Source organism: Mauremys mutica, chromosome 8, assembly GCF_020497125.1.
Source record: "Mauremys mutica isolate MM-2020 ecotype Southern chromosome 8, ASM2049712v1, whole genome shotgun sequence".
Taxonomy (NCBI): Eukaryota; Metazoa; Chordata; order Testudines; family Geoemydidae; genus Mauremys; species Mauremys mutica.
This window is the reverse complement of record NC_059079.1, coordinates 10,053,584-10,073,834: the sequence shown is the minus strand read 5'-3', so window position 1 is coordinate 10,073,834 and position 20,251 is coordinate 10,053,584. Positions and strand designations below refer to the sequence as shown.

At 42.3% G+C, this 20,251-nt stretch overlaps 1 protein-coding gene and 1 long non-coding RNA gene across 5 annotated transcripts in view; one reads left to right on the top strand and one right to left on the bottom strand.

Annotated features, from left to right (window-relative positions):
- EPS15 (epidermal growth factor receptor pathway substrate 15) overlaps window positions 1-20,251 on the top strand; it is a 99,558-nt gene that overhangs the window by 59,374 nt on the left and 19,933 nt on the right. For all 3 annotated transcript variants that reach the window (XM_045027454.1, XM_045027456.1, XM_045027455.1), the window contains exons 14-19: window positions 8,246-8,407; window positions 9,086-9,283; window positions 12,332-12,529; window positions 13,957-14,034; window positions 14,388-14,478; window positions 16,375-16,410. In XM_045027454.1, coding sequence (XP_044883389.1) covers window positions 8,246-8,407; window positions 9,086-9,283; window positions 12,332-12,529; window positions 13,957-14,034; window positions 14,388-14,478; window positions 16,375-16,410 — 763 coding nt within the window. The remainder of the gene's footprint in view (window positions 1-8,245; window positions 8,408-9,085; window positions 9,284-12,331; window positions 12,530-13,956; window positions 14,035-14,387; window positions 14,479-16,374; window positions 16,411-20,251) is intronic.
- On the bottom strand, window positions 1,319-6,301 carry LOC123375969. 2 transcript variants are annotated; one of them, XR_006581645.1, is made up of 4 exons: window positions 6,123-6,301; window positions 5,754-5,859; window positions 5,220-5,397; window positions 1,319-2,741 (listed from the first exon to the last, which is right to left on the bottom strand). It is a non-coding gene; the product is annotated as an uncharacterized LOC123375969 (long non-coding RNA). The 2 variants fall into 2 exon arrangements; XR_006581644.1 differs by having other exon boundaries at window positions 1,320-2,741; window positions 5,754-6,301.

Sequence of the window (20,251 nt, the reverse complement as noted above, 5' to 3'; positions counted from 1 at the left end):
TTATTTTGACTTATCATCTTTTTCATTCTTCCTTCCACTTGTCTTCTTTTCTTTAAAAAGCAGCACCCTTTCATCTAATTTTTCTTCATATTAGTATTTTTGATCTTCCTTGTTGTCTCGTCCCCTTGCTTTACTGTTCTTTCCCCTCTACTTACTGCATTTTCATTTCTATCCCTCCTTCTCTCTGCGGTCCTCTCTATAATTTGTTCTGTGTATGACAATAATTAGTGCTCTAAAAATGAACTAATTGTCACAACACACTGTAAGGAGGTAAGTAGCATTGTTGCTATTTTACACGAGAGAAAATATTGAAGCACCCTAAGGCTTCAATTTGAATCAGAGCCGCATTGCACTGGATAATGTACAAACACATAGTAAGAGACCGTCCCTGCCATGAAGCTTACAAACTAATGCCCTGACCTTGTACACACTTATGCATGTGCTTCACTATATGCACATGTGGCTAGGCAGTTGATTTAAGTATGTGTAAATGCCTGTAGGATTGAGGCCTGAATTAAGACATGTTAACAGCTGGGTGTAGCAGGGCAGACAAGGGAAACAGTTGCAGTGCTAAAAGGCTATCAGACCAAAGAGTCTGTGGCAGAGATGGGAGTAGAACAAATTACAAATTTAGTCTGCTAGACTGTGGTGTCCCGACACCAAAGTGGGTTGTGACTCCATTTTAGGATTGCCAGGGCCAGCGTTAGACTCACTGGGGCCTAGGGCTGAAGCCGAAGCCTGAGCTCTGCCGCCTGGGGCTGTAGCCAAAGCCTGAGGATTTGAGTCTGGGACGGCAGGGCTCTGGCCCACTCCACACCACCCATGGTGATGGGGCTTGGGCCATCTCCCGCCCGGGGTCATGTAGTAATTTTTGTTGTCAGAAGGAGGTCGTGGTGCAGTCAAGTTTGAGAACCGCTGTGCTAGACTACACTTCTCTTCACTACACTAACCGCCTTTTCCATGGCCAGATTCCACATTGGCTTCTCAACAGAGGATCCAATTTAGTTGGCTGAGATGCAACTTGTGTTTGGCCCTTATACTGTCACCAGAATTCTGGGCAGCTACCCAGCCTCCAGGGTTTCCTTTGAAAATGGAGAGATCCCCGACTTCTGGTCTTCACACACCCCTTAGTGCCAGCTCTGGGCTGTTGTGATGGAAGACTGACTGACAGGAAAAAAACTGAGTCAGACTTCCAGAAGCAGCAGTTAGTTTGTTTTTAAGATTTTCAGGAACAAAAATGATTCATCTTATATATTTAAGGGAAAAAAGACCCATGACACTGAGCTTCCAAAATGGGTATATCCTTCCTGTGTACCCCTAAGGCCAGTCCTGAGTGTACCATGCCTTTTATCATTCAAAGAGAGGCCATTTCCTGTAGAATAATGCAGTGGAAATCTATAGAATGTCTGTACAAGATTTCATTTCATTGCCCATACCTTGAATACTTCTCTGGATTTCTGTTTCCAGAACTTTCACACTATTGCTTTTTTTGGTACTGTACCCCCTTAGTTTTTTAGAAGAAAGTTTTTGTGAAGAAAGGTGTAACTTCTGATGACCTTCTGTCTTGGCGTCTCCTTTTAACGCAAGAGGAGAAGCATATGGTGGTAGTTCTGTTTTTTTATCACCTGTATTAAAAGTGTACATAGTGCTATAAATCTACATGGCTCTTTACAAAGTGTTAAGACCAATGCCCTGTCCTGAAGATGTTACTGTTTAAATACAATCACAGTTCAGGACAAGGAGCCTGTGGGAATTATTGATGAGAAAGGGAGCTGATGGATTGTTAAGAGAGGAAGCTCTGTGGATGAGGGTAGGGAAGTGTATTCCTAGTATGGGGGCAACATGATTGAAGGCATAAAGCCTATCATAGGAAAAGAGAGAGACGATTGGAATAAGCAGAAGGAGTGACAGGCATTAGTGAGTAAATGAGTCTGGTGTTGTAAGAGAGGATAAGGAGTTTGAATTTGAAGTAAGACAGGAAACCAGTGCAGAATTTTGGGGCAGAGTAGGAGGATGTTAAGTAGAGAAGAAGAAAACAACAATGGAAAGCTCCAGTAATCAGTGTGAGACGTGAACCACACTTTAAACAGAATTTGAAGAAATCAAAAAGAATTTTTATATTACTCAAATGGTTCTGCTGAACTTTATTTTCATCTTGCTCTTCTATTCATTTGTCTACATCTTGTCATCTTCCTTCGTTTGTTCTTTTTCCTCTTTGATGCCTTCTCTGACTGGCTGCTCTACTTTTCTGTTTCCTTCCTATGCCCTTAATGCATTCCAGCACATGAAGATTGGTACTGTGCTGATTCACTTTCTGGAGCTAACCAATCACTCAGTAAAGCCAGATGTCTTGCTGCGTCGGGAGGTTTGGAAAGTGCTGATTTTTTGAGATGACGAGTTCCTGACACTAGTGTTCATGCACACTTGAGGGATAGGCTCCAGGGGGCCTATCTAGTGGTTCTGATAGATAATGGCCGAGAGATTTTCCATCTTGATTCTGAGATCACAAGACAGTAGGTATCAGTTGCTAGGAGAACTTGTCACTGCACCATCTGATGCAACAAACTAGGCATCTGTTCTCTTCACTCAGTCTCTGAGCTAAGAGTTACAAAAATAAAGTTGTTTCAAATATTGTAAAAATGCACAATTACATCTTTGTATGAACATTGCATTGACTATGCATCATACAGGTGTGACTCTGAACTCTGTACATGTAAGTCAGACTGGGTTTTTGTTTGTTCCTGCAAAACAGATGAAGATATGGAAAAGTTAATTTTTAAGTATATTTGTAGCTGATGTGTAAGTGACTAACATAGAACTGTCGCTATTAAGATTATTAAAAAGCATGTAGTAATATGTGAATTGGTGGTGTCCCTTTTTGAAGGGACTGGGAATTCTGCTCTAGTTTTAAATAAACATTTTTCTTTATTGTCACATTAGAAATTAAAATGTTAATGCTTACATTTCATTTATTTAGAGCCATACATATTATTAGTCCTTGATCAGTAATTGTTCAGAGCAAGCACTGTGAGTTTACATTCTGTGCAACTATGTCCTAATTTTTGTTGCATCTAAGCAAAGGCATTGTTTCAGAGGTTACTCCTGGGGAATTCTGCGCCACATGTGAAGAATTCATGTCCCATGCAGATTTCTTTGCTTACCTGCAGAAAAATGATTTTGACAGGGAAGCAAAGGAAAGCTGCAAGAGCAGTGATGCCCCACTCCCTAGCTGCGCAGGTACATTGTTTCATGCACCCAGAGCTGCTGGCGGAGAGGTAAATCACCGCAGGGCTGGGGACACCCCAGCCAGTGGCTCCTCCCCTGAGCTGGGATGGGCTGCTAGTCCCAGCTGGGCTGGAGGCAGGAGAGGATGGGGACTTCCTCCACCCCTGCAAAGGGTGGCTGGGGCTGTGTCAGACCCACCCACAGAAACTTCCCCAGCTGCAGGAAGCTCAGCATCCTCCCCTGCTTCCTGCCCCCATTGCTTCTTAGCTGGGGAGGGAAGGGTCATTGTATGGGGGAGCTGCTCCTCCATCCACCCAACTCCCATGTATCGGGACCTCCCATACCCAGACACCCCTGCCAAGCCTCACCCCGTACACCCAGAATCTCACCCCCATCCCCAGGCCTCCATACCCAAAGCCACCGAAACTCAACCCCTGCATCTTGAGTCCCCTGCCTCTGGACCCCTGCACCCAAACCACCCCCCACTGAGCTCCCTGCACTCGAACCCTGACCCTGACAAGCCTCAACTCTGAGCCCCCACATCCAGACTCCATGCCACTGACCCCCAACTAGCTGCACCCAGACCCCCATCCCACCAAGCCCCACTCCCCCAGCACCCAGACCCCTCTGCTGAGACACCCAGACCACTCTGCTAAGCCCCAGCCACTTTCACCTGGAACCCCGTGCAGAGTCCCATTGCACCTGGAACCCCGCAATGAGCCTCTGTACATCCAGGTCCCCTAACACCTAGACCTCCCCCAGTGATCTCCCAACACCCAGATTGTCCCACACAGAATCCTGTCACCCCATACCTGGATTCTCCCCACATTGAGCCCCTCCACACTTGGATCCTGCCTGGTTGAGCCTGCCAGCCCCACACCTGGTTCACCTGGCACAGAGGGGCAGGGCCCCAGGGTGTTTCTGGGGCAGGCCCAGGCCTTGTGCTGTATCAGGGTTGGGTGCAGTCTCACCACTGAGTCTGTGTCCCGCTGGTGGGGGAGCTGCAGGGTGATCTCCCACCTTCGTGCAGCCAGTGGCCTGTGCTCCCCACTGCCATGCTGGAGCCTCTGCATTTATTTATTGACAAATAAAACTTGCAGAATTTTTAATTTTTTGGTGCAGAATGCCCTCAGGAGTAAGAGGTGTGTGTGATAAATTAAAGCATTGGTTTGTGGGATGTCTAGAGCATAATTGACGTTCCGGTTAGGAAAGGACCTAATATAGCAAAGTATAACTTTTTGGCTCAGTTCAACACTGGGAACAGCATTGTGCTAGCTGTTTTTAAGAAACTAGCTAACTCTGAGGTTTTACAACTGCAGGATTGGCCAGTTTCTAGCATTTTGGTGAGTCTCTGAGAAGCACAGTGGGTGGGGGCCAAGGAAGTTGACTAAAGCTTGCAGCAGCATTCTAAGTCTGGGGGCAAGGAAGAATCAGCTCGCAGCTCTCCATGTGGTTCTTGCTAGTAAGAATGAGTCTTATGGAAATTAGGAATGGCTATAAATCTAAATCTAAAAAAAACTCATGAAGCTACTCATCTCTCAGCTCAGGAAGAAAATTTTGTCTGGGCTTTTGGAATCAGTTACTGAAAGGAACCTGGCCCTTCAGTCAGAGGAGTTCAGCTAATTAGCAAGAGGGAGATGTTGGCAAATTGGTTTGAATTACCTAACACATGAATGAAAACAAAGATTCACTAATCCAGTTTGCTGTTAAAATGAGTGTACCGTTTACAGTAAAATAGGCAGACAAGAGCATAGAGTTAGAGTTCAAACAGTTAATTGAGCAGATGAAGGTGAAATCTCAATTATACCGAGCTTTTTCTTAATGATGGAGGATTGTTTAATCATCTTCCTGCCACCTAACCCTGACCACATCCCCCGCATATTTGTATCACTCTACTCCCTTCTCCTCTGTATAAAACACCTTTGCTTTTATGGTATTTCACCATTTAGCCCCTCTTCCCAGATCTATTATTTTATTGAGCCACCAACCTTTACCTTTGCTCTTCCAAAAATGCAAGCATAGATTGTCTGCTTGTTGAAGCACCTTTGCATTTTTTTCCAGGCCACCTCTTTGCAAGCAAGTAAAGCTTTCCCATCAAAATTTAGAGCGATCACCAGATCTTCCTTCAACTCCCACTTGTAGGCTCTGCTCTCCTCTCATGCCTACAGTACACTGCCATCTGATGAGAGTTAACTGTTACACACAAAGTGCTCATTTTAATAGGTAAACTTAAATAATTAATTCTGGGGTATGCCTGCCTTTTTTTAATTGCATGTTTGTACAGCGCATAGCACAGTAAGGTCCTGATCTTTGATTGAGGTCTCTAGGTGTTACTGCAGTATAAGTAATAATTATTGATCAGAACTAGTATTTTTATGGAGGGATTTAAATTGTGGTCATTTGTCATAGGAAAGGATAGCCTTCTTAAGGCACTGAAATGGGAATCTTGAGATCTGGTTCTAGTTTTGGTTCTGCCATTCGTATAATGCTGGGCAAGGCACTCACCCTTTCTGCCCTGATTTCCTCACCTGTAACTTTGAGATGGCACTCCTCTGCCACTCACCGGCAGCAGGGGTGACTTTCTTCTTTTTGTGAGATGCACAGAAATTACAGTGGTGGGCACCATAGACATACCTATTAAATACATAATAAAATATAAATTAGAAAAATCCATAAATGTAACATACAAAAAGGTGAGGAGTAGATTTAAGGTAGAAGTAACATGTGTAAATTTCTTGGAGAAGTGACTAACTTTTTTACTTAAAGTCCTATTAAGCTGCTTCTTAAAGAGAAAGTCCTCCAAAAGCATATTGGATACTAGATATTATAAGGCGGATCAGTACCCTTAAAAATACAGCATATTTATCAGTCTAGTGTTTATGGAATGAAAGTGTTACCTGTAAATGCAGTAGTAGAAAAGGGTAAGATCTATGTAGAAGGCAGTTCTCAGAATTTCATATATAGCAGGCTGGGCTCTATGTAGGTTCATGGGTCTTCTCACACGTTGTAACTCAGAGGTAAATTTCTTCATTTCTAAAAGCTTGGATGTGGGATTGATCTCAGAGATAAAAAGCACTTTTCCAGCACTTTGCATAGCCAGCACTTTTCCAGCACTTTGCATAGCCAGCAGGGTTTTGTTTTTTAGCTCTATTAATCATAAGCTAATTTTGACCAGACAAAATTTGTAAGTCAATTTACGGCAGTGCTGAGTAACTTCCCAACATCACTAAAAATGACAATTTTAAGCCTCTCCCCATTACACCCTAAATGTCCCCAGTTCCTTTCTCCCTTCATTTACCCCTAATTTTCTAGCCTTCACAATATTACTTTAAGTCGGTTGATTTCAGACAGCCCCAGCCCTTCCCTTTCTCTGAGACTGTTTATCCCACCCCCCCTTAGTGAGGAGTCTGTTGTGTAGGCCAGTGGTTTTCAAACTTTTTTTTTTTCTGGCGACCTAGCTGAACAAAGCTGTTGATGCCCACCACCCAACGGAGCTGGGGATGAGGAGTTTGGGATGTGGAAGGGGCTCTGGGCTGGGGCAGGGGGTTTGGGTGCGGGAGGGGTTCAGGGCTCTGGGGTAGGGCCGGGGATGAGGGGTTTGGGGTGCAGCAAGGGGCTCTGGGTTTGGGGGGAGGCTCAGGGCTGGGGCAGGGGATTGGGGCACAGGGTTGGAGTACGGGCTTGCCTTGGGCGGTTTCTGGTCAGCCACACAGCGGGGGTGCTAAGGCAGGCTTCCCGCCTGTCCTGGCACCATGGATGGTGCTGAACCCCATCAGCGGCCAGCAGCAGGTCTGGCTCCTAGGCAGAGGTGTGCAAGCGACTCTTGCCTGCAGGCACTGCCCCCTGAGCTCCCATTGGCTGGTTCCCCAGCCAGTGGGAGTGTGGAACCGGTGCTTGGAGTGGAGGCAGCGTGTGGAGGCCCGTGGGCTCCCCACCTAGGAGCCGGACCTGCTGGTGGCCGCTTCCGGGGCACAGCGCAGTGTCAGAACAGCTAGGGACTAGCCAACCTTAGACGAGCAGCACTACTGACAGGACTTTCAGTGTCCCAGTCAGCAGTGCTGACCAGTGCCTGACATTCCGTGACCCACTACTGGGTCGCAACCCGCAGTTTGAAAACCTCTGGTGTAGGTAATCATAGTATGGAGCTGGTCTGGCCAATGGTGGATGGGAGGGAGTGTCAAGAGGAGGAAACGGGCAGCTCTCGGAGTTGTTGGGAGAGTGCAGTGAAAGTCAGGGGAACAAGGACAGATGTGAAGTCCACTCACAGCAACCCATGCTCAACCCGACCTGCAGAGAGCAGTGTACTGTGCCAGCCTAGTAGAGGAGATGGGCTCAGTTGCTTGGGCTCTGCATCACATGATCCATGTGTAGGTTGCAAATAGGTGAGGAGTAAATACAGAACCATCATGACGTAACACAAGGCAGCAGGACATTTCTCAAAGCCTCCCCAGTTGCCCGGTGTTCTGCAAAAGCAAGACTCCATAGGTATGCCTCTATAGAATATTAACATTAAATATGCTAACTCTTGCTTTCTGTAAACTGAAATTATCACTTGTTGATCTGGTAAGATTTCCATTATTACCAAGAAACTAACTAATTAGTATATTAGAATATAATTAAAGCATCAGATGGATGTAATCTAGTGGTATGAGCAGAGGAGGGTTCTAGATTTTAAATTCTGATCCCAACTGTTTTTTGGATAAACCAGTTAATCTTTGTTGGCACATATGGACGTTACCTTACTAAAATGCTGAGGATTCATTTATTTTGTGAAAGTGCCTTGAAGATAGAAAATAGTAATTCTAGAGTGATTTCATAATTTTTTAAAGAAGTGTTTTACTATATTTCAGTTAGGGCTATAATTTTGGAATCTCTGCCTTGATTTTTTCAAGTTTTTAAAAAGTTAACAGCCTTTTGACTGTCCCTTTATGGCTCTAGCTATTGCTCTGCAGTGAGAGGAATGCAGTAACTACTTTTCAGTGGCCAAGAAAAAGAAACTGACAAAAATGTTTCTCTGCAGGATCTTCAATGTGAAGTGAAGAGGGAGAGCAGTAATCTACAGAAGCTGCAAGCTCAGAAACAGGAAGCACAGGAAATCCTTAATGGCCTCGATGAGCAAAAAGCCAAGTTAGAGGAGCAACTTAATGATATTAGGCAAAAATGTGCTGAAGAGGCCCATTTGGTATGTTCTGTTAGTTTATATCTTTTCAGTTGAGACCGTTATTGATGGATGTCTACTCCAGCCCTCCACTGGAAGAAAATTGCCCTTTTAATGAGTGACTGTGATTGGGAGAGGAGCATAGCTCGAGTAGGAGAAAACAGTGAGATACTTTGGGCTGGGTGAGGAACAATAAGTGGGGGGAAAAACATCTTTCAGTTCAGTGATTCCCTGTTACATATAGGTCCTGCCTATGCTAGGGTTGAAAACATGCTGACTATCCTTGTGTTAACTACAGTTGTAGCTAGCAGCATTCTGACACTTTCACTGAGCAATGTAGACAGATGCTTTTTCTGTAAACTGTATTATAGGCTATCAACTCCAGATAATCTATAGCAAGAATCTAAACTATCCCCTCTAGGCATAGCATCCTGACAGTGTTATCAATATAAAAATCTGTCCATGTTTGTCAAGGAATCCATGCTAAAACCCTGTTAGCCATGATGATATTTAAACCCACTTTTGGCTACCACTGGTTAATCTTAGCATCAATATGGCCTTAAATCTCCAGTGGGAAAATACAATAATTGCAGCTGGGATTTTTCCTGATTATTTTTTGGTATTTGAAAGTAGTTTCTGATAAACACATCATATTTCAATTGGATCTGGTTTTAATTAATGAAGTGTTCCTTCATTCTGCAGATTGCCTCACTGAAGGCTGAAGTAATGAATCAGGAATCTAAGATCTCAACATATGAGGAGGAACTGACCAAAGCTCAAGAGGAGCTAAGTCGCCTGCAGCAAGAAACTGCTGAGCTAGAGCAATGCGTAGAGTCAGGGAAAGCACAGCTGGGACCTCTTCAGCAGCATCTGCAGGATACACAACAGGAAATCGATTCAGTAAGGCATTGTGGAAAAGTATCAACAAATGTTAATATATCCTAAGAAAACACCCCTTTGGGGAGGAGGGGGGGTTCCTTTACTTTTCTTTGCTCATTTTTCTTTTGCTTCCTTATACAAATTTTGTTTCCTGCTAACTGGTTAATATTACTGGAGTCTGATATTAATTATAAGATGATGCTATGCGAGCTATGGTATTTCTATTATTAAATTCTCCAAGGTCAATGAGCTTATGTTTTGGATGATACAGGAGCCTCATTTATATTACAATGTACATTTTACTTAATAAAATCATAATTTTATAAGAAAATTTCTTGAAAGTGAGGAACTAGCAGCTGCCTGTACTATACTTAGCTCAAGTCAGTGCTGCTATCTAGGCTTTGTACTCCAGCCCTGACCCTGGACAGCCTTTGCTATTCTGGTCATTGACACATTTTGAGTGGAACCTTCAAAGGTTTATGTTGGTTTTGTGATTTGGAGCATTGTCATTGGAGATTAAGAGCAGGTTAGACAAAAACCTGTCAAGGATGGTCTAGAATGATAATAGTTAATCCTGCCTTGAGTGCAGGGCACTGAACTTGAGGTCCTTTCTAGTCATATACTTCTATGATTGCGTAAATGAGATTAAATTGAGAACCATCAAATGTATTTTCATTTGTGTTTGAGACTAGTTATCCAGAGGTAAAAAACTGGTGCACTAGCCACCATGCACACACGTACTCCATATGTACACTATTTATTCTGTATGCTGTTTAAAAGAGCATTGTAGCTTCCATTTGCAATCACTGTGTTGAATTAGTGCCCCTCTGGTTATACTGTAGATCTGAAACCCCTTTTATTTCTCTGCTTTCCCCCCACACCCACACTCAACTTTATTTTTGCTAGTGGTTGACTCCGTTTCCCTGTGCTACTCCTGGACATCAGTGTAGCTAATATGCATCCTTGTTTTTTGCTGTTTTTCTCTCTCTCTGAATGCCTTACCAGTTTTTAGCAGGATACTTCTCATTTGACTGGAAAGATGAAGTGCACCTCTAGAGGCCACTGTTAATATGGCTTTGGTTTTCATGCTAGAGAGCACTATGGTCAGGGTCCTTCTCCCTGCTTGGTTACGGCACAGCTACTTCTGCTAATATACAAACCAGATATTTTTTATTTTGAATTCCATGGGTAAGTCTGGTTTTTTAGCTCTGAACCTAAAAAATCTTAATTTAGCTTTTAACCTGGAAATTTAATGTTGGGAGTTTTAGAGCCATCATCGCTATGTCGTTATTGTACACTTGCATTTTTATTTTTGGTGTTAAGCCTCACTTCATGTGAATTACCGTCTATACTTGTTCATTAGCCCGTTTGTTTATAAGCCGAACCCCCCAAGACGGTTTGCTAAAAATAGCAAAAACTATATGACCCTTTCATAAGCCGACCCTGTATTTCAGGGGTTGGCAAACTTTGGCTCCCAGCCATCAGGGTAAGCCGCTGGCGCATTGGGACGTTTTTTTTTACCTGGAGCGTCTGCAGGCATGGAGCCTCTCAGCTCCCTGTGGCCACAGTTTGCTGTCCCCATGCCACTTCCTGCAGCTCCCATTGGCTGGGAACGGTGAACTGCGGCCACAGGGAGCTGAGGGGCTCCATGCCTGCAGACACTCCAAGTAAACAAAACGACAATGTATTAAATATTCAATTCCATAGAGTTTAAAATCTTCAAATTTTGGTGTAGATCTGTTTATAAGCCGACCCCCGCTCTTTGAGTCACTTTTTAACCAAAAATATTCAGCTTCTGAACAAGGATATACTGTAATAAAAATGTATCTTTTCCTTTAGAGATAATGTACAGTATATCCACACTCCTTTATTTCAGCCATAGGCATGCAGTTTAGAAGCATTGTTGCATCACAGGGTATGTGAACCCAGGTTGAGAGAGCATGTCTTTGTCTCCTCTGCTTTATTCCTTTTCTTCCATTAGCAAAGAGGCGCTTAAGACAGTATCTGTTCCTCACATTTATTTTTGAGTGGTTAATTGTATTTTTCTTGCCATAAGTAGCAATCTTCTTTCTTTTTTTTTTAAAACAGATTTTTGAATTCATATTTTCTTTTGGTCTTCCTGATTTCCCCCTCTATCCCCGCTTACAAATAATGTACAGAAAGTACATTGGTGGCTATGGCAGGATTGTCTAATGGTTAGGGTACTAGCCTGGGACTCAGAAGATGCTGGTTGAATTTCCTACTCCTCCGCAGGATTCCTCTGTGACCTTGGACAAATGACTTAGCCTGGGTGCCTCAGTTCCCATCTGTAAAATGGAATAATACTTCCCTACCTTACAGGGTGGTTGTGCAGATAAATGCTTTAGACTGTGAGGTGCTATGATGCTACAGTAACAATTGGTACAGATAGATAGTAGGTAGACGTGAATATAGATCTCCTTATGGTGACATCCCGTGAGATTTTTGGTCTTTACAAATGTCTATTAACTCACCTTTGGAGAAAATGATTAATGTGTATTTTTTGTTCCTTTAAAGTGGGAATTCTGCTAGATGTTGCCTTTGCAATTTTGTCTTAACTTTGTTAAAAACAAAAAAACAGTTGGGGACTAATGCAGCTTAATGGTGCTCATGGATAATGGGATCTGTGACTCTGGTAATACTGCTGCATATCTTCAAAGTACTGTATGAATGTTAATTGCTCCTCACAATACACCTATGAGGTAGGGTGGCGTTTTCCAGGTGGGGAAACAGTGTGAGAGAGGTTATGATTTACCCAACTCTATAGACTAAGTTCTTGTTAGAAGTGGGATTCATCTGAGTTCATAGCATCTAGTTCTGTTCTTAGACCACATGGCTTCTCCTCTTCTACATTTTTTTTGTGCTAATCATGTTCTGAACCTCACACCTGAGGCTGAAACCCAAGAGTATGGCTCTGTTGTTCTTCACTTTCAGAAAACAGTAATTTCAGGTACATACTGCATTCTCTATCTCTCATGTTTAAGCAGAAAAGTATGCACTATTTTCTCCTGCTGCTATACTAGTATATGTATTTATGCTTTCTCTTTGCAGATGGAAACAAAACTGTTTGAGCTGAAAGAATTGGAAAATAACCAATTTAACTGGCACTCTCACCCACACAACCTACTTGTTAATGGAACTGCAGATCATTCTAGCCTTAGCAACAGCAGCAGTGAAGCTGCTAACCTTAATGAGAATGCTGAAAGGGAGAGTTCAGCAGAAGCTGAACAAATAAACCATGAGTCTCCAGTGAGTAAAGAGTTTTGATTGCCTTCTTAGTTATTATATAGTACAGTAGTGACATCTGAATGAGTTAGGAATGTAGTAAAGCTGAAGTTTTTTTTTTTAAAAAGGCACAACAAATCAGTCATTTTATCAAAGATCATATTTCATTTTGTTGGAAGATGAGGATCATGAGCTCAGGCAATTTTCATTTGGATGACAAGTGACTATGTAATACGTTTATTTTGTGCAATACACAATTGTCACCAAAACAAGTCTCTCATAAATTTAGTGATCTGAATTGATATTCCCTGTGTGCAAAAGGAGAACAATCTTCTACAACTTAGGTAGCATGGACAGAATGAGAAATAGTACTGAAATCTAAGGGCTTGGCTACACTTGCGAGTTAGTGTGCAGTAAAGGAGCCCCGGGCGCACTAGCTCACTCCCCATCCACACTGGCAAGGCACGTAGATCACTCTGACTCCGCGGCTACAACGCTGCTGGTACTCCGCCTCGGCGAGAGGAATAACGTTTGCTGTGCCTCCGCTGAAGCGCCCCAGCATCAGTGTGAATGAGGTGTTGCGTTACTACACTCTGATCTACCTCCGGAAATGTCCCATAATCTCCTTAAATAAAGTGGCCACTCCCGTCATTGTTTTGAACTCATATAGGAATGCGGAAATGCCCTTTCAAAGCCCCGTTTCTGACAGCCAGCATGCAAGCCGTTACTGGGAATGCTGTGTGTATGAGAGAGAGAGAGAGAGGCTGGGGGGAGAGAGAGGTCTGCTGCTGCCTGAACTTACAAGACAGTATGCTGACATGCTCTCAGCCCCCCAAAAACCCACTCTCTCTCCCTACACAACACACTCCCTGTCACACTCCACCCTACTCCTCCCATTTTAAAAGCACGTTGCAGTCACTTGCATACTGGGATAGCTGCCCATAATGCACCACTCCCAATGCCACTGTAAGTGCCGCAAATGTGGCCACGCCAGTGCGCTTGAAGCTGTCAGTGTGGACAGATTGCAGCACTTTTCCTACTGGGCTCTACGAAGGCTGGTTTAACTCAAAGCGCTCTACAGCTGCAAGTGTAGCCATGCTCTAAAGCTGCTCTGCTTGCTGAACTGCCTTTTTTCTTGGGTTCTTGGCTTTCACTGCATTTTCAGAGTTCTCTAAGCATTTCATAATGTTACAAAATATAAAGATGCTCTTGGCCCATAAGGTATGTATTCTCTTTTTAGATATTTGAATAGGCTACAGTATGTTTTTGTGTCAATTTGCCATATGGAAAATCAATATTCTGTAGATCTGTTCCTTTTTAATAGGTGTGTTTTACAATTGGCATAGTCTTTTGTTGAAGCATATTCCATCTCTGATACAGAAACCCTTTCATATTGTAGAGGGTAGAATCTTATCATATGTGAATGTCAGTGTTCTTGTTTGTTATAATAGGTAAGGAATAGCCCTGAAACAACAAATGCTGCTATTGGAGAAGAGAAAGAGACCCTGACTGCAACTGTTGACAAAAAAGTGGGTTTGTACAGTTTTAAAAACAGAATATAGCAAGAAATCTTTACATTGTATGAGATGGATTATGTTCACTTCCAATCACTGAGTCACCACGTGACCATAAAACACTTATTGTCATCACTTTGATTTCTACAGTTGCTCTTAATTTTGGGTATGAATGTATGGAAAACTTTTTTTTCATGTCATCTGGTATACTGAAGATTTCTGTTGACTGACTTTTTAGCTGTCCATCACTGAATTAAGTAGAATTGTAGTTGGTCTTTTAACTTTTAGTATCCTTATTTCTCTAAACTTCAAATGGCAAATGTTTTATCTAACTTTCTACCTAAAACATTTCATACTTTTCCCCCTAGGAAGATCCATTTGCTACAGAATATCATCCTCTGCCTGATCAAGTTACAGAAGCCAATTTAGACTTCTTCCAGTCTGACCCCTTTGTTGGCAGTAAGTAGATTTTTCTGTTAGCATGAATTTCCTGAAAGAGGGTTAGTTGTATTGATGTGTCTTAAAAACTAATGTGTATTTGGACCAGAATTGAGTTTTATAGTAGAAGAATGGTTTTCCATTGACTGCAGTTGTGGTGGGGTCTCCGAAATCTACCGGTGCATTGTGAGGGTTTTAGTCCAAGCACCAGAAGAGGGTAGCCATTGGTGTCTCAAAAACTGAATGTGAAAGGAGAGGTTTGCTTTTGCAGTAGCCATGGCAACTGCTCCTTCATCTACACCTCTTCTGCTTCCTCCCAGAGAGAAGTTTATGCTGATACCTGTTCTCCAGAGGCTTTCTTTCTGAATTAAAGAGGAGGGCAGATTCAGTCTGCTCTATTTTATGGAAACTTTGGGCCTAGTCCTGTAAATCCTATTCAACTTATACATAAATGATCTGGAGAAAGGGGTAAAAAGTGAGGTGGCAAAGTTTGCAGATGATACTAAACTGCTCAAGATAGTTAAGACTAAAGCAGACTGTGAAGAACTTCAAAAAGATCTCGCAAAACTAAGTGATTAGGCAACAAAATGGCAAATGAAATATAATGTGGATAAATGTAAAGTAATGCACATTGGAAAAAATAACCCCAACTATACATACAATATGATGGTGGCTAATTTAGCTACAAAAAATCATGAAAAAAATCTTGGAGTCATCATGGATAGTTCTCTGAAGATGTCCACGCAGTGTGCAGAGGTGGTCAAAAAAGCAAACAGGATGTTAGGAATCATTAAAAAGGGGATAGAGAATAAGACAGAGAATATATTATTTGCCCTTATATAAATCGATGGTACGCCCACATCTTGAATACTGCGTACAGATGTGGTCGCCTCATCTTAAAAAAGATATACTGGCACTAGAAAAGGTTCAGAGAAGGGCAACTAAAATGATTAGGGGTTTGGAGAGGGTCCCGTATGAGGAGAGATTAAAGAGGCTAGGACTTTTCAGCTTGGAGAAGAGGAGACTAGGGGGGGATATGATAGAGGTATATAAAATTATGAGTGATGTGGAGAAAGTGGATAACAAAAAGTTATTTACTTATTCCCATAATACAAGAACTAGGGGTCACCAAATGAAATTAATAGGCAGCAGATTTAAAACAAATAAAAGGAAGTTCTTCTTCACACAGCGCACAGTCAACTTGTGGAACTCCTTAACTGAGGAGGTTGTGAAGGCCAGGACTATAACAGCATTTAAAAGAGAACTGGATAAATTCATGGAGGTTAAGTCCATTAATGGCTATTAGCCAGGATGGGTAAGGAATGGTGTCCCTAGCCTCTGTTTGTCAGAGGGTGGAGATGGATGGCAAGAGAGAGATCACTTAATCATTACCTGTTAGATTCATTCCCTCTGGGGCACCTGGCGTTGGCCACTGTTGGTAGACAGGATACTGGGCTAGATGGACCTTTGGTCTGACCCAGTACGGCCATTCTTATGTTCTTAAATCTAACTCCAGGGAGTAGTAACTTTCACATTAGTTGGACTGCACTAGTCCTATTATAAAAACTCAAGATTTTCCAAAGATGTTACTGCTATGATTTTGTATTCGAAGCATATATGTAGCAAATATTGTTGTATCTAAGCATTTACTAGCCATTACCACAGAGTTATCGTGGAGATCACCACTTTGATTATACTTATGCTAGGAAATAGTGGTAACAGTTATTTGTTGGCAAATGTTGTTTTTAATGCCAGCTGTTGTAGTCCCACTGAAGTCAGTGGTAATACGCCGACAAGCAAGGGTTGCAGAATCCTTTATAGCTTGGTAGGAATCTGCAACGAAGTGATCCTCAGTTGAAAGAATGTTTTTGCTAAAAGATTTCAGTGCTTTTTCCTTTTTAAATTTTTTTTAAACAGGTGATCCTTTCAAGGATGATCCTTTTGGGAAAGTTGGTAAGTAGATACCAAAGCTCTTAAATTCAATACTTCGTAAATATTTAGTGTGAAGGACTAGCTGTCTCATAGGATTAGTAATGGATTATATGAAAACTTTCACATCTAAATCACTTGTGAATCTGACCAAGGCAGTAATGACCTGACACAGCTGCCATTTGATGGATGTACAGAGCTTTGTGTTAAATATGTTTGTGTTCAGTAGGTTTAACTCAGTTGTCCACATGAAATTAGCTCCATTACTACTGGCAGTAATTGGCTCTTGGATGTGAGTCTGCAGAAAGGCCCAGGACTGAATAGCAATGTACACCAAACTACTCTTTCACCATGAGAGATAGTCAGTTAGGTTTGAGGTGCACTGATAGTGGTGTCAGTGACACTGTGCTATCAGTGCCGGTTTAGTAACTGTCCTGTAGCTAATTGGGACTTAATCTTGAGGTCTATCAATCCAGCGCCTTTCTCTAGCACATCAAATTAGAATGGTTGTGCAGACAGTGTCATTGCATTGCCAGACCCTGAACTAACTTACAGGTGATTATTCTCAGTAAGTGGACTAAACTCTCTAGATAATAAAAACAGCATTTTTAGCAGAAGTGGAAAACAGAGCCAGTTTGATCATTATGATGAGAGATATAAGTTCTGAATTTTTAAATGTCACCATTTTTATATAACTTTATAGGATACTATTTCAGTACAATAGGCTGGCTAATAGATTTGTTTGAACTTTTAGAGATTTTTTTTTGCAAAGTACCTTTCTGCATGCTGTGTGATCCTATCCAAACTCTGATGAATTGAAATAGTGTGATTCTAGATCTCAGGTTTTTTGTAAGAATTGCCTGTCCAAATAACTCCTTGCCAAGAGTTAGCACATTAAACAACTTTCCCATTAAGAGAGGAAGGGAGAAAACCCTAGGTTTGCTTTTACATGCTGGAATTGTGAGTAATTACAGTCAAGAATATAAGGATTCTCATTAGCAGGTAAGATTTCTAGAGGAAGTTATTATGAAGTGCAGAATCAAAGGAAATTGGGAGCAATTGTTCAGCTTGAAATGTTCCAATACTGTCTCTTGTAACTTTTCTAATGTTAAGAAATGGTAAGTTGAGTAAAGCGGTGTTTCAGTTTAGCTGGGAAATGCATTTAAAAACAGCGCAGGCTATTAGAATGAGCTGCCCTCAGTCACCTACTGAACATTTACAGAGTCCCTATTCTGTAAAACGTTACCCCTCATTTTCTGCCACCCTGTGAAGTTTTCAGCAACATACGTTGTAGCATCTGTAAGGGTAAATTGTTAGTATGTGTGGTGTTGGCATGTTGGGGCATCGCTTAAAGAGGGCTGAGTAAAATTTGCTTGTACTTGTAATTTCTGGTTTTCCAAGTTTTAAATGTGTTTAATTTGTTATTAATCGTGTTCATTATGGTAGTGGCTAAGGCCCAACCAAGACTGGGGCCCCATTGTGCTTGGCACTGCACAAACAGAGAACAGGAGATGGTCCCTGCGCTAAAGAGGGTCTCATGTAAATAGACAAGACAGAGAAACGATGGGGGAGTGGGGTAGAACACACAAGCAGCGTGACCAAGATGATGGCAGCAAGCATCATGTTAGTTTCACCATTTAATGTTTTCAAGTAGGTATAGCTAGGAAGGGATAAGTTAAATGGAAAGTAAAATGTAGGGAGAAAGGACACTGAAGGGAACTGAGGGGGGGCAGAGGATAAGAGGGGCACATATGGAGTGAATCTAAGGGGGAGAGGTTTGGAGCAAACAGCACCAAGAAGGTTGGTGGTGACTGGACGTCTAACATAGTGAATGCCAGTGAAAATGAGGCAGAATCAGAAGAGACTAAAATAGGGAAAGAACAAGTTAAAAATTGCCCAGACAAATTAGATGTCTTCAAATCACCAGGGCCTGATAAAATGCATCCTGGAATACTCAAGGATCTGACTGAGGAGATATCTGAGCCATTAGCAATTACCTTTGTACCCAGAAAGATAATGGAGCAAATAATTAAGCAATCAATTTGCAAACATCTAGAAGATAATACAGTGATAAGTAACAGCCAGCATGGTTTTGTCAAAAACAAATAGTGTCAAACCAACCTGATAGCTTTCTTTGACAGGGGGGAAGCGGTAGACATAGTATATCTTGACTTTAGTAAAGCTTTTGATACTGTCTCGCATGACCTTCTCATAAACAAACTAGAGAAATGCAAACTAGATGGAGCTACTATAAGGTGGGTGCATAACTGGTTGGGAAAACCGTTTCCAGAGCGTAGTTATCAATGGTTCGCAGTCATGCTGGAAGGGCATAACAAGTGAGGTCCCACAGAGATCGGTTCTGTTCTGTTCAGTATCTTCATCAATGATTTAGATAACGGCATAGAGTTCACTTATAACGTTTGTGGACGATACCAAGATGGGAAGGGTTGCAAGTGCTTTGGAGGATAGGATTAAAATTCAAGATTATCTGGACAAACTGGAGAAATGGTCTGAAGTAAATTGGATGAAATTCAATAAGGACAAATGCAAAGTACTCCATTTAGGAAGGAACAACCAGTTGCACACATACAAAATGGGAAATGACTGCCTAGGAAGGAGTACTCTGAAAAGGGATCTGGGGGTCATAGTGGACCACAAGCTAAATATGAGTCAAGAGTGTAACACTGTTGGGGGGAAAAAAGTGAACATCTTCTGGGATAGATTAGCAGGAGTGTTGTAAGCAAGACACAAGGAGTAATTCTTCCACGCTGATTAGGCCTCAACTAGAGGTAGTATTGTGTCCAGTTCTGGGTGCCACATTTCAGGAAGGATGTGGACAAATTGGAGAGACTCCAGAGAAGAGGGACAAAAATGATTAAAGGTCTAGAAAATATGACCTATGAGGGAAGATTGAAAAATTTGGGTTTGTTTAGTCTGGAAAAGAGAAGACTGAGAGGGGACATAATAGTTTTCAAGTATGTAAAAGGTTGTTACAAGGAGGAGGAAGAAAAATTGTTCTTCTTAACCTCTGAGGATAGGACAAGAAGCAACGGGCTTAAATTGCAGCAGGGAAGGTTTAGGTTGGATGTTAGGAAAAACTTCCTGTCAGGGTGGTTAAGCACTGGAATAAATTGCCTAGGGAGGTTGTGGAATCTCCATCATTGGAGATTATTAAGAGCAGTTTAGACAAACACCTGACAGGGATGGTCTAGATAATACTTAGTGCATGAGTGCAGGGGACTGGACTAGATGACCTCTCAAGGTCCCTTTTAGTTCTGATTCTGTGATTCTATCCGATGGAAGCTGGCAAAGGCAGGAGAGTGAAGACAGAGTCCCTACCTCAAATCTGGGTCTAGTATAAGGTGAAGTCTATCCATCAGCTGCATAGGAGACTTAGAGATGTGAAGTGGTCCATTCATTCAGCTGATGAATGACAACGCCCCATGAAGATGAAACAATATTTCTAAGATATGTGAACTACTCCAGTCATCTCAGGAGGTGTTCCCATTTCCTCCCTCCCCAGTATCAGTGGTTGCAAGCCTGGTGTTCTTTGCACCAAGCATAGCTGTTCTCAGTAGTGAGTGCTTTGTGCATGCATAGAGCATGCCTGTTCTCAGCTCCCCCCTCAGAATGGCAGAGCCCACAAAATCCTGGCTCACATGGGGGTCAAGGAGAGGGGCTTATATCTGATGTGGAGAGCAGGGGCCCCTAGATCACAGGACACAGGGTAGGAAGATGAGTTCAGCCCTCCTCCAAGGGGTAGGATTCCCCCGGATGCTGGCTTATATGGGGGTTCAGGAAGAGGACCCCTGAAAAAAGTAAGACCCCTTCTAAAGTAGCTATATTACTCAGGGCATATTTCCCA